This window comes from Sceloporus undulatus, chromosome 4 (genome assembly GCF_019175285.1).
Source record: "Sceloporus undulatus isolate JIND9_A2432 ecotype Alabama chromosome 4, SceUnd_v1.1, whole genome shotgun sequence".
In the NCBI taxonomy this organism is placed as follows: Eukaryota; Metazoa; Chordata; class Lepidosauria; order Squamata; family Phrynosomatidae; genus Sceloporus; species Sceloporus undulatus.
Genome location: NC_056525.1, coordinates 202,852,899 through 202,866,117, shown reverse-complemented (window position 1 = coordinate 202,866,117; position 13,219 = coordinate 202,852,899). Strand labels below are relative to the sequence as shown.

Sequence of the window (13,219 nt, the reverse complement as noted above, 5' to 3'; positions counted from 1 at the left end):
GTATCTTTAAAACATTTATTAGTCTTTGTATGAATAGTAACTATTCTATATCCAACTTAGTAGTAATATAGTACTAACTAACAATATAGTAGTAACTAACTACAGTGGTGCCTCGGGTTACGAAATTAATTCGTTCCGCCATTCCTTTCGTAACCCGAAAATTTCGTAACCCGAAAAGGCTTTCCGTTAGCACTGGAAAGCCTATAGCTGCACTTTGCAGCATTTGAATTTCGCGCCGAAATGAATTTCGTAACCCGAAAAATATTTCGTAACCCGAAACAGTTTTTGCCAATCCAACTTTTTCGTATCCCGGAAATTTCGTAACCCGATCATTTCGTATCCCGAGGCACCACTGTATATCCCTATAGTTAGACTGCAACCCTATACAGTGGTACCCCGGGATACGAATGCGCCGCCTTACGAAATTTCTGGGTTACGAAAAAAATCCATTGAAAAAAACTGTTCCGGGTTACGAAGGTTATTTCGGGTTACGAAATTTTTTTTGGTGCTTTTCGGCGCTTTTTCGCACGAAATCGCGGCTTTCGCTATTAGCGCCTATGGGCTTTTCGGCTTGCGAAGATTTTCGGGTTACGAAAGCGGCAGCGGAACGAATTAAATTCGTAACCCGGGGTACCACTGTACATGTTTACTCAGACATTAGTCCTAGTTGAGTTAATGTTGTTTACTTTCAAATGGGTGCATAAAATTACATCCTTTATCATTTAGGCACATTTAATAACTAATTATTGATTCTGAGTTACTGATTCAACTAACTGATTCAAAGGTTACAGATTTTCAGGAAAGATTGGGGTAGGTGAAGCATTACACAGGCTTCATTATTAGTAATCAAGCTGTATTGAAAGGTTTATTGAAATTGAACAAGACAGTAAACTGATTTTATAATCTTGAAAGCATAATCTTTGGCATTTAGCAGCTGAAACTTTTCATTCATAGTCCAAAAATTAAAAAGTAGAGTCTGGTTTGTAGAGTGAACTTAAATTCTGTCATGTCCTTAAGATATTTAAATTGGATAGTGTAAAAAATACAGAGTGTGGTATAGTGGCTTTCAGCATTGGACCACAACTCTAGAAACCAAGGTTCAAATCTGGGCTTATCCATAGAAACCGATTGGGTGATCTTGGGCAAGTCACACTGTCTCAGCTTTAGAGAAAGGCAAAAGAGAATCCCTCCAAGTGGCCATAAGTTGGAAAAAAACTTAAAGGCGTACAACAACAACACAAAATACATATCAGACCAACACATAATTTTAAAAATGTGTTAATCTTTCAAAATATAATCTTAATGATGCAATTTAATGCCAGACATAATTGACAATAATAATAATAATAATAATAATAATAATAATAATAATAATAATAATAATAATAATAATAGGATTTATTTATATGCCACCCAATCACTGGGAATCCGGGTGGCTTACAACAGAAGGGATAATAGACGGTTCCCTGCCCTCAGGCTTACAATCTAAAAAGACACAACACAAAAGGAGAAGGAAATGGTGAGGCGGGGAGGGGATCAGGTCCAGCATTCTTCTCTCCCTCTGAGGCCTGGACCAAGGCAGATGGACCAGAGGGAGGGCTCTTCTTCAGGCTAGCCCCGATGGAGCTGGGCCAGCCTATTCTCTCCCTCACAGGCCAAAAGATGACAGTTATGGAGGGAGGAGCCTCTTCCTTCAGGCTAGCCCTGATGGAGCTGGACCAGCCTATTCTTTCCCTCATAGGCCGAAAGATGACAGTTATGGAGGGAGGAGCCTCTTCCTTCAGGCTAGCCCTGATGGAGCTGGGCCAGCTTATTCTCTCCCTCATAGGCTGAAAGATGACAGTTATGGAGGGAGGAGCCTCTTCCTTCAGGCTAGCCCTGATGGAGCTGGGCCAGCCTATTCTCTCTCTCATAGGCCTAAAGATGACAGTTATGGAGAGAGGAGCCTCTTCCTTCAGGCTAGCCCTGATGGAGCTGGGCCAGCCTATTCTCTCCCTCATAGGCCAAAGGATGACAGTTATGGAGGGAGGAGCCTCTTTCTTCAGGCTAGCCCTGATGGAGCTAGGCCAGCCTACTCTCCCCCTCACAAGCCGAAAGATGACAGTTATGGAGGGAGGAGACAATAGATACATATTAAATGACAAACACTGTGCCATTAAAGATTTCTCTGTTAATATATACAGTAAGTGAGACTTGGTTGAATATTGAAAGAATACTGCCTCTTTATGTCTCAGCAATGGAAATGAAAGCATATTTTAAAATGGTCTTTAAAATAATCATGGATAGTGGACACCTGTCCTTATTTTCTCTGAAAATGTATATCAGTTACAGTTAAATCCATAACTTTAAAACAATAATTTATGTACATACTTGATTATATGTCAAAGTTCTGTATAAGTGAAGGGTAGGTTTTGGGGGCAAAAATTAGGATTTTAATATGGCCCATGGATAAGTCAAGAGTAAAATGTAGGGGCATGGAATAAAAGATGTAAAGTATGAAGCAAAGGCGATACCAAAGCACTTACAAAATTCCAATAGCCATAACTGTGCTCATCCTAAAAGCTGGATAGATGAAGAGGGAGCTGTTTTCTTCCTTCCCCAGGCATTCAAGCCGTAACAACAAAATACTTCTCCCTAGAAATTAAAATACAGTGATAATAACTATTTAACAACATGCTGACTTTTCATGACATTCCAGAATCAGTTGTTTGAGGCACTTACCTTAAACCCCAGGTTTAGTCAGTAGTCAGAATGAAATGGCTGTTTAATTACAGATTGAATTAAAATAAACAAAAAGGTATTTCCTTACCCTAAAGCCTAGCTGGATGAGTAAGTAGAGGGGGGGGGGTGTCAGTGTTTCCAGAACAGATTAGACTATTGACATTCACCAGGGGATGGTTCATTTTTAAATAAGAGCTAAAGTATAGAACTTACATTGACCCATGGATAGGTTGACTCAGGTTTTTTGGATCTGTTGTTTTACTAAAATTTCTAGACTTACAAGCTTGACTTGAAGACTCAGCACACTTGAAACATTATGAAATGAGACCAACACAAAGACACAGTGTATACCCCATATAAATTGCTTCAGCTTACCGTAATCCTAGACAAATAAATGGCTGTGATCCTGTATGGGGAGACAGTTATGATGGCTATACAGTCCGCCCTCCTTATCCATTATTCAACCATCCATAGCTTCAAAATATTATTTAAAATTGAACCTTGATTTTGCTATTTTATGTAAGGGATTCCAATTTTATTATGCCATTGTATATAATGAGACATGCATCCACAGATTTTGGTATCCATGGAGGGGGGAGGTCTTGGATTCAAGTCCCAGCAGATACCAAGGGCCCACTGTAATGTATCTCCCATCCAACATAACCCCACCTTTTCATAGCTGCAGCCCTGCAACATGGTGATTTCTTGGCTGGTGGGGAGCCAGTAGAGGTGGCAGACATGTTCAACTACCTTCCTATCACAGGGACCTCCAGGAATCATCTGGAGATCCTTGTGAATGATAGCTAGATGCTTCTCTGATGAATCGCACTACCCAACGATCAGGAAGAAGCTGCAACTGTATCCCTGAGCAGGTTGATCTGAGCAGTTGGGGAAGAATTCCAGCCTCCTTAGCAACCCAAAAAAACTGATTTGCAATAACAAGGATCCAATTTATATTATTGTAACTCGTTAGTATTATGCTATGCAAACAAATTTAATTTTTTGCTTTATAATGCGCATTTGTGAATTGATTTTGACTAAACATCATACTACTGTTAGTATGACATCCTTTCAAGCATTTTATTTTCATGCATTCCGACTATCTTGCAACATTCAGCTCTTTCTCATAAGTTTGGTCAATTTTGTATAGAATAGGTGTGAAACAGACTGCCCCTTTGCGACACTGTCTGGGCACCTTCAGAGCCTGGCGTTTTGATGCCTCATGCTTTGAAGCCACCTGGAAGATGGATTCCACCTACCTGGCTGCCCACGCTGGCCTCTGGGCATCTTGGGGGTGTGCCGGTTACAGGCTGCAAGGCCCCAACATGCCAGGAAGCCACCATGGGGCTGCAGAAGAGCTGTCAAAAGAGTGGTTGAAAACTGCTTCTTTTTCAGTCAGCACCATAACAGTTTGGGGATGCGGCATATGGCTGCCAGGACCCAAATCCATCCGGGGGGGGGGGGGGCTTCACGCCACCCCATCTGGGCCGTCAATTTCAGCCCATACAGTGTGAAATAAATGTTAAGGACTGTATGTACTACCATTCAATTTTCTCTCCTCCCCATCTATTCCCAATTATTAGTGAAATCATCATCATCAACCTAAATAACACTGGATAAATCCCCTAGGGAGATGTAAGGTGATTTTAAAAGAATTGTTAAAAAATAAAGCTGTTCTTATTCAGTTTTGCACCATTCTTTTTGAATAATTCTTTATTACTTGCCCCTAAAGTTTACCCTTGACGTATCCATGGGTTATATCAAAATTCTTAATTTTGGCCCCCAAACCTGTCCTTGACTTATACATGAGGTCAACTTATAGTTGAATATATACAGTAATAGTCAAGCAGAAAGAAAGAGTAATACTTTAAGATATAGCCAAGAAAGGGAAATACTTGTGGTTTCCCAGTCATGCATCAACTAATTTGCCCTATTGCAAAGTTCTGGACATTGCTTGCAGTTTTAGACAGAGCTCTTTTAAAAAAAAAATACACAATTTTGCTTAGTGCTTTTGCAGGTGTAGGAGAGTCACTGTGGCCATGAATCCCACTGGGTGACCTTGGGTAAATCATATACTCTCAGCCTCAGAGGAAGGCAAAGACAAACTCCCTATTACCACATTGTAGCAAGAAAACCCAGTGATAGGTTTGTCTTAGAGTTGTTACAAGTTGGAAATGACTTCAAGGCATACAACAACAATTTTGCGGGTGTACAGCTTTATTGCATGTGTATTTTAGGCCACAATGGGAAACTTTGCAGGGATAATTTTCAGGTTCGGAGACCTTCATTGGGTCACAGTTTGGCCAGAAATGTTCCAAAATATCTATTCAACAACAACAATGCAATAATATAATCATAAAACTGAAATTGGTTTAATTTAATAACTTCTGGCTTAATTTTAGTGCTTGGGGTGGAGTCCCTCTGTACCAACCAAATGCAGATAGACTGTTCTTGGAAGCTTCCAGGAGTAGAACTTTCCCTAAGAGTAGGAGTGTGTGAGTCTATCTGTATGTATAAAACAAATTGAAGTGGAAGAACATTAAGGGTACTCTAGGGCAGTCTGTTGGATGCAAAAACAGCCTTGGAATATATGCACCTCATTGGATGCACTTTGCCTATCTACCTTAGAGAATAAGGCTGATTTATACTGATTTGTGATGTAGCATCTACTTTCAGCACATACCATCTTCTTGTTCCTACTCTGAAAGAATAGATTTTTGTGGGCTGCAAGGAGCTGGGGAGGAAAAATTATTTATTCTGTAGGTGGGCTAGAATTCAAGTTTTGAGTTACAGAATGAACCAAATATTTCTTTCTTTCTTTCTTTCTTTCTTTCTTTCTTTCTGTCTTTCTTTCTTTCTTTCTTTTTCTTGGCTATGTTCAGTTACTTTGATTCAATCAATCAAACTTTAGTCATGGGTCAACATTTAAAAATAAACAGATTGTGAAACTTTACTCCTTATACTTAATTTTGTTTTCATAAATTTTATATTTGCAAAGTTCATAACTATAATCATATTTTCTAGTAGTAATTCACTTTCTTTATTTTACAGAGACAAAACACGGAGGAAACAAGAATGGCAAGAAAGAAGGCATTTCTGGAAGTTCTTTTTTTACATGGTTTATGGTAATTGCACTGCTGGGAGTCTGGACTTCAGTCGCGGTGGTTTGGTTTGAGCTTGTTGATTATGAGGAAGTACTAGGTAAGAGTTCCAACAATCAGTGTCTAAAATCAAATAAATGTGAAATGTAATTTTCCCAAGTATCATACGTTTACAGTTTTAAAATTCTACTTCCATTGCTGCCAATTCATTATTTATTGGCAAAAATTACACTTGTAAGAGCAATGAATAAACAAAGTCTGGAGACTGAGAGAAAGACACATGTGTACTGCATATATTTGTAACTGTAATAACCAGAAAAGCAATTGGGATGAAGATAAGGTTGTAAATAAAGGGGAGGAGAATCTAGTTGGCTAATCTGTCTGGGTTCTAATGATGTGAATAATGGTTTCTGTATTTTTACTATGCATGCAGCCAAAGCAAAGGACTTCCGTTATAACTTGTCAGAGGTACTCCAAGGTAGGATTCCAGAGAAATAAAATATACTTCTACTGCATTAGCTTCCAGTATAAAATTTTATTTTAATACCATCTTTTCTTTATTCCCTAAGTTTGAGAAGATATTTTTAATACTAGCTGACTGTTGACACTCTGGAGTTGACACTTTAATCTGAAATTCTATTATAGCCATTTATTTTTCATTTCTTCTAACTTATCCTTCAATTTGGGTTCATTTATATATTTATTATAATATTTATATCCCACCCTCTATCCAGAGGTCTCAAGGTGGCTTACAACACAAACCTGAAAAATGTGAAACTGTACAGGTTGAGTATCTCTTATCCCAGTAGTTTTCGGATAGTGGGTTAGGATCCTAGGAGGGGGCAAGAGTTGCTCAAGGAGAGTGTAAGACTTAGAGGTCCTGTTCCCTTCTGTTCCATCTCTTCCAAAACTTTTTATGTGTGAAATTTACACATGTGTTGAGTTAAATATTGCATTTACCTAAATAAAACTGTTTTAATTTGAACAATGTTATTTCCTTATAAAACGTTAAAATATGAATATACAAGAATGTGCGAATGAAAACACTAAATAAACAAAATATTTTTATTCACATACTGTGTTGAGTAGGATGACGTCCACTTATAGCTCTAAAAGGAGGTCCCGAGGGTAAAAGGTTGGAGTACTACTGCCTTATCAGAAATGCTTGGGAACAGAAATGTTTTGGATTTCATCTTTTTTCAGATTTTCAAATACTTGCACACACACACACATATAAGGAGATACCTTGGAGATGGGACCCAAGTCTAAACACAAAATTCATTTATATTATGTATGTATGTATGTATGTATGTTACATACATAGTTGGAAGGCAATTTTGTATACAATATTTTTAAATTATTTTGTTTATGAAACAAAATGTGTATACACTGATCTGAAAGCAAATGTGTCACTATCTCAATTACCCATGTAGACAATTATGGATTTTGAAGTATTTTGGATATTTGGATAAAAGGTACTCAGCCTATCTGTATAAGCAATATGGCTAAAATTATATTAAACAATTCAACAAGTAAAAGAAAGATTAACCTACATCTAGTTTGAAATAGTTTATTCCTTGTCACAGTTAATGCTAGTCTCCTACTTTTGGTTCCTATTTGGGAGTAATGAAAAGGTGGTTGCGTAGAGCTAAAGAAGATGAGTTCTGCATTTCTCCTTCCTTCCTTTCTTTGGGAAGTTCATTTGCGTTAGGTTGCTTCTTCATATACTCTTGGGTCTGGAGAGCCTTTTTAGGTACCAGTAACTGTTGGCATGTATATCGTTCTTTGCCTTTCTCTATTTGAAGCTGCTGTGGGTTGTTTTGCTTTGGCTGTTTTGTTTCTAGATGCCAAGATTAGACAGAAATGGCCTAATCTTATACAGTACATTTTATCTGTAGACATTTTAGGGATAAGGTAGACAAGAGGAAATGTCAGATTTCTGGTTTTCTCATGCCATTCTGGCTAAAGTGGATATGGAGTTGTGAAAGAATCCAAAGTATATAAGTAAAGTGCATCAAGTTTCCAATATCAGGTCTAGCAAAGTAGGTTTAAGAAGAGGAGGTATCACGTGGTAAAATTTGGGCACAGATGTCCTATATGACTTTTCATTGCAGAGATTTACAGTTACAGATATTAAATTGTGTAAAAACAATTTTATGACTTAAATGTTCTCACTAAAATAATTTTCTTAACTTTTCTTTTGAGAAGGAAAATTATAATTAAGTTTCCTTTATAAATTAGTAAGATATAATAACAATTATTATTATTATTATTATTATTATTATTATTATTATTTCTTACCTCTCCCAATGGATCAGGGCAGGGGACAACAGCAATTAACAAACAAACAACATCAGTTAACACACCTCAATTAAAACACACATCAATTTAAAAAGACAAATAAGATGTGCTTATATTCAAACAATCTACATCTAAAATTCATCCTTTAAAATTTACAATTTAAAAATCATTTGGATCAGCCTGCATGAAGTGATTGGTTTTCAATGCTCTTTTGAATTCAGACAGCATATTCAGCTGTTGTGAATCTCTTCCGGTAGGTCATTACACAGTCTAGGGGCAGCTAAAGAAAAAGTTTCCTGGCTAACAGTTGACAACCTAGTCCTGGCTGACAGGAGTAAATGTCCACCAGAGGACCAGAGCATTCAGGGTAGATTATATGATAGAAAGTGACCTTGAAGGTAACCTGGGCCCAAACCATGTAGGGTTTTAATGGTAATAACCAACACTTTGTACCATGCCTAGAAACTAACTTGCCACCATTGGAGTGATTTTGATGTTGGTGTAATGTGATCACTCCTGGATGTGCCAGTAATCAATCTGGCTCCCATGTTTTGAACTAACTGACGTTTCTGAACAGCATACACACATTGCAAAAGTCCAACCTGGAGGTTACAGTCAGCATATACTAACACTAATAGTCATGATTTATTTCTTATCCTCTCTCCCCAATTTTCAAAATTTAGATCTGAAACCTTAATTTGTTACCAAGCTATCTGAGAAACTATGACTTACAGCTACTTTTGTCTGTCTGCTCACTCTTTGGAGATAAAATAGGGATCCTGCTTTCCTGGTTTATTCACTGTAACTTGGGAAAATTAATTGAATTGCTGCCCATATTTTTAATTACATTTTTAGATAGTTTCTTTTTAAATGTCTTGGGTTAAAGCAAAATTGTCAGATTTGAAATATTAAGGGTCTTTAATTTCATACTGAATAACTCTTAAGTAGGTGTATGTTTCAGCTTCTTAGCATGGTTGTGGCTTCACAGCAGAAAACTCAGTTTAAACACTGTCCCCAAATTTCAACACTTTTCATTGGTCTGCAGTAACAGTCTACAGTTCTTTCAGCTTGGCATGCTTCTTCAAGCCCAGTTCTTCCTGAACTTTCTTTGAGTAATTGGGTTATGGCTCTGTCGGTGTTCTAGGGCAGTAGTTCACAATTTTTTGTAGGTGCAGGAATGTTTTCCACATTGCATGTATCTCCACATTGCATTTCTTCTGAATGCATTATTCCTGCAATCAAATATTTGCCTTGCTACATATATAGTTGGCCCTCCATATCCATGGATTCTGCATCCACAGATTCAACCATCCACGGCTTGAAGATATACGTATATATTTTTAAAAAGCCAAAAAGCAAACCTTGATTTTGCAATTTTATAGAAAACACACCATTTTATTACACCATTGAGCATCCATGGATTTGGTATCCACAGGGGGTCCTGGAACCAAACCCCAGCAGATACCAAGAGCCTGCTGTATAGTTTTGCATCTTCTGGTATTAGATGTGTAATTGCATTAACAACCAAAAAGCACCATAAAATAAGATATTTTTTTTAAAAAAATACTATTTCTTAGTTTCTGTGTGTAGTCCTGTTCCTGTTTGAGACTATAAAAAATAGTTGATGTGGATGAACAGGATTACAGCTGTTGCCATTTGAATTATGTAGATATTTTGGATACAAAATTATAAATAGTATTTTGTGGGTTGCAGGCAAGACATCAGGAATAAGCCTCCAACTTCACAAAATTGTAAAATTTTAAATGCTACGAGCAGGCATTGAGATACTGACCTAGTAATATGGAAGAGTTTAAAAATTATAAGAGCATGTTAAGAAGACCTGTTTATTTGGGAAGGGAAAATCTTAAAAACTAGTAATAGGCTTGCATTTGTATTTAGAATGAGACCTTATCTAAAATGTTGAAAGAAATATGATTTCTGCAGAAGTCCATCACACATTTAGCAGATGAATTTTGAAGCATATTGTCAAATTAATTTTCTCCTCTGCTCTAGGAAAACTTGGGATCTACGATGCTGATGGTGATGGAGATTTTGATGTGGAAGATGCCAAGGTTTTGCTAGGCAAGTACTCGTGTCTAAACTCTATCATAAAATGTTTCATTATCTTATAACATTAAAACAGACATTGTAATGATACCTACTAATTTTTACAGTAACATATGGTGTTGGTGAAATGATCTAAAATTGAAAAATATATAGTTGTAGAAGAATCAGCTGTATTTTCAAAGTTGTGTTCTCATCTACAATGTTATTTCAATATTTGTAGGCAAAAGTGATTCCCAGTTCTGGGGAAGGGTGGAATATAAGTGAATTAATGATAATAACAACAGTATTTCTTTTCAATGCACTTGTATAAAAGCAAAATGGAAAAGCACTGGTTACAAGTTCTAAATCAGCTTAACATGTATTCTCTCAAACATGTAGAATTTATTACAATTAAATCTCAGTGCTTGAGTTACTGGGAATCAAAACAATTCAACATCACTTACTTTCTCACTACTTTTAGTTAAATTCTAAAGCATTTGTTTAGAAGTTTGCTTCAGTCCCCTAGGGACCTTGGAGAACTGCTACTGCAGCCACATTGCACCCCAGATTTTCTTCCCTTGCAATTTCACCGGACCAATTTAGGCCCAAGGGAGGCCTTTTTTTAACAATAGGAAATGATCCTAACGTTGGCTTTTGTGCCACTTCCTCTTCAAAAAAGGAGCTTCTTGTGGGACTGAAATGGTACAGGGTTCCAATGAAAACAAGGTTAAATTGTACTGCATGTTACATACCGTAGGTGTTGTAGGGGCATTTGAGTTGAAATCATTGCAAGGGTAGTTGCTGATTATGGTCCCTGAGCCACAGTTTTTCCCAATTCCTGTTCTACAGCAAAATTAAGGGAGCATTCAGAAGAATTAGTGAAACAAGGATCTTTCAGAACCCCATTTCCTCCAGTAATTACTCCATATTATTTCCTCTGATAAAATGTCCATGTCAGAAGATTTCTGGGTAGAGAAAAAAATTACTTTATTTGCTATATATTCAGAATTGAATTACTATTGCCACCTGAATGACCACTGCTGCCACCATTCCTTACTTCCTTTTATTGTTATTATTATTTTTATTAATATTTATATAGCACCATAAATTTGCATTGCATTTTAGAGGCATAATCAAAACCAACATGTAACCTAGCTATGACATACCATCTAAAAGTCATAAAATATGTTATGTAATTAAAATACAAACTGTAAAAACAAATAATACATATAATCAAATATAAAATTATAAAACAATATTAAAATATAGTTCCAAATGCTTTAGAGAACAAGAAAGTTTTTAATTCAAAATTAAAACTACCAAGAGAAGAAATAGTTTGCATATGTTCAGGGAGGCAGTTCCAGAAATACGATGCAGCAGGTGAAAAAGGATGAAGCTGAGCCAAGGAAGAAGAAACCCTTGGCTTGGTAAGAAGCCCTTAGCTCCTGGACTGCAAATCTTAAACAGGATGGTGAGATAAAATAAGGACTGACAGATAAGGGGGAGCTAGGTGTTATACATCTTTAAACATTAAGAGAAGCCTGTACTGAATCCTAAAAGGAATGGGTAGCCAGTGAAGAGATGCCTCAAGTGGGGTGACATGATCAAAACGACGAGCTAAAAAGATAATCTTAGCAGCAGAATGTTTAATGGAAATCAGAGGACTAAGGTGGAACCATGGAAGTCCCATCAAAAGAAGATAGCAGTAGTCAAGGTGGGAGATAACTAGGGCATGAACTAAGTTCTTAGCAGAAGAAGATGATAGAAAAGGTATAATTTTAGCAATACTGTAAAGAAAAAAATCGGCATGACCTGCCTACAGCCTGAATCTGAAAAGCGAAGGACCAAGAAGAATAAAAAAATAAAGCCAAGGCTTCATGCTTCCTTCTCAGGATAAATGGGAACATGATTGACCATGATAGAAAATATATATTATAAAGTAGTTTTTGGAGGAAAGATTAGTAGTTCTGTCTTAGCCACATTAAGTTTTAGATGCTGATGAAGCATCCATGATGAAATTAGCTGAGAGTCATGATGTAACATTGTTCAATATCCGAAGAGGGGAAAAGGAGAAGATACCTGACCTCTGGCTACCACAGCAAATGACCGATTTGAAAGATATGATCTGAACCAACTAGGAACTAAATCAGTAAATCCTAGGTTCTGAATCAAATCATGATCAACTGTGTCAAAAGCTGCAGAGAGATCAAGGAGAATGAGAACTGAGTATGCCTTTTGACTTGGCCTGAAGCAGAGCTTCTGTAATTTTTGAAAGAAATCTCTGTACAGTGCAGAGGACCAAATCCAGATTGAAAAGGATCTATGATTTTGCTAACACTTTATAAGAAAGTGTGTTCCAAGTCCTTCAAGGCCTGAAATTTACATCTTTGACTTAAACCTTTGAATATGGCAACCCTAAAAGCCTATAATTTAATACGATTTGACCCACATATTATAGTATTAAAGGATCAGCTGTCTACTTCTGATCTTTTCTCTTTTGAATATAACTGCCCCATCTTTGCCTTGGGCATACTATGATGTTGTGGTGTGATTCTGTAGTGTTAGCAGCAGATGTAGGTGACTCTTAAAGGAAATTGGCTTAAAGGAGCTTCTTTCCCTGAAATCTTGTTTTGTGTGTGCTTCCATACACTAAAACATATCATTCATTCACAAAGAGGTTGGGTGTTGTAGCTTTGTAAAATGGTGCAGGGATGAGTATAAAATTGGCTTTAGTACATTAGTGGGAATGTTAGCTAGCTCTTTTAACCCTAAATATTCCTGTTTTCTTCTGTGGGTGTATCCTGCCTAGTTCATCCTTCTTTTCATAGCAAACTGGCTGGTGAGTATGAGTATTTCAGTCAGTTGCTGATTGTTCATGGTGTTGCTTCTCTAATATTTTTAGTTGAGTTATGAGGAGAGAAGGGCTTGAATGCTAAGCACTACCATATATACTCAACTTATACTCAGTCAAGGGCAGATTTTGGAGGCAAAATTAGGATTTCTCTTGAGGGGAAGAGAGAGGCCAGGCCTGGAAGAAAAAGATCCCTCCG

At 37.1% G+C, this 13,219-nt stretch overlaps 1 protein-coding gene across 17 annotated transcripts in view; it reads left to right on the top strand.

Moving 5' to 3' along the window:
* Nucleotides 1-13,219, top strand: part of ASPH (aspartate beta-hydroxylase) — a 253,820-nt gene that overhangs the window by 29,775 nt on the left and 210,826 nt on the right. For 14 of the 17 annotated variants that reach the window (XM_042463728.1, XM_042463717.1, XM_042463727.1 and 11 more), the window contains 3 exons: nucleotides 5,773-5,922; nucleotides 6,256-6,300; nucleotides 10,137-10,205. In XM_042463728.1, coding sequence (XP_042319662.1) covers nucleotides 5,773-5,922; nucleotides 6,256-6,300; nucleotides 10,137-10,205 — 264 coding nt within the window. The remainder of the gene's footprint in view (nucleotides 1-5,772; nucleotides 5,923-6,255; nucleotides 6,301-10,136; nucleotides 10,206-13,219) is intronic. The other 3 variants (XM_042463722.1, XM_042463718.1, XM_042463721.1) reach the window with 1 other exon arrangement.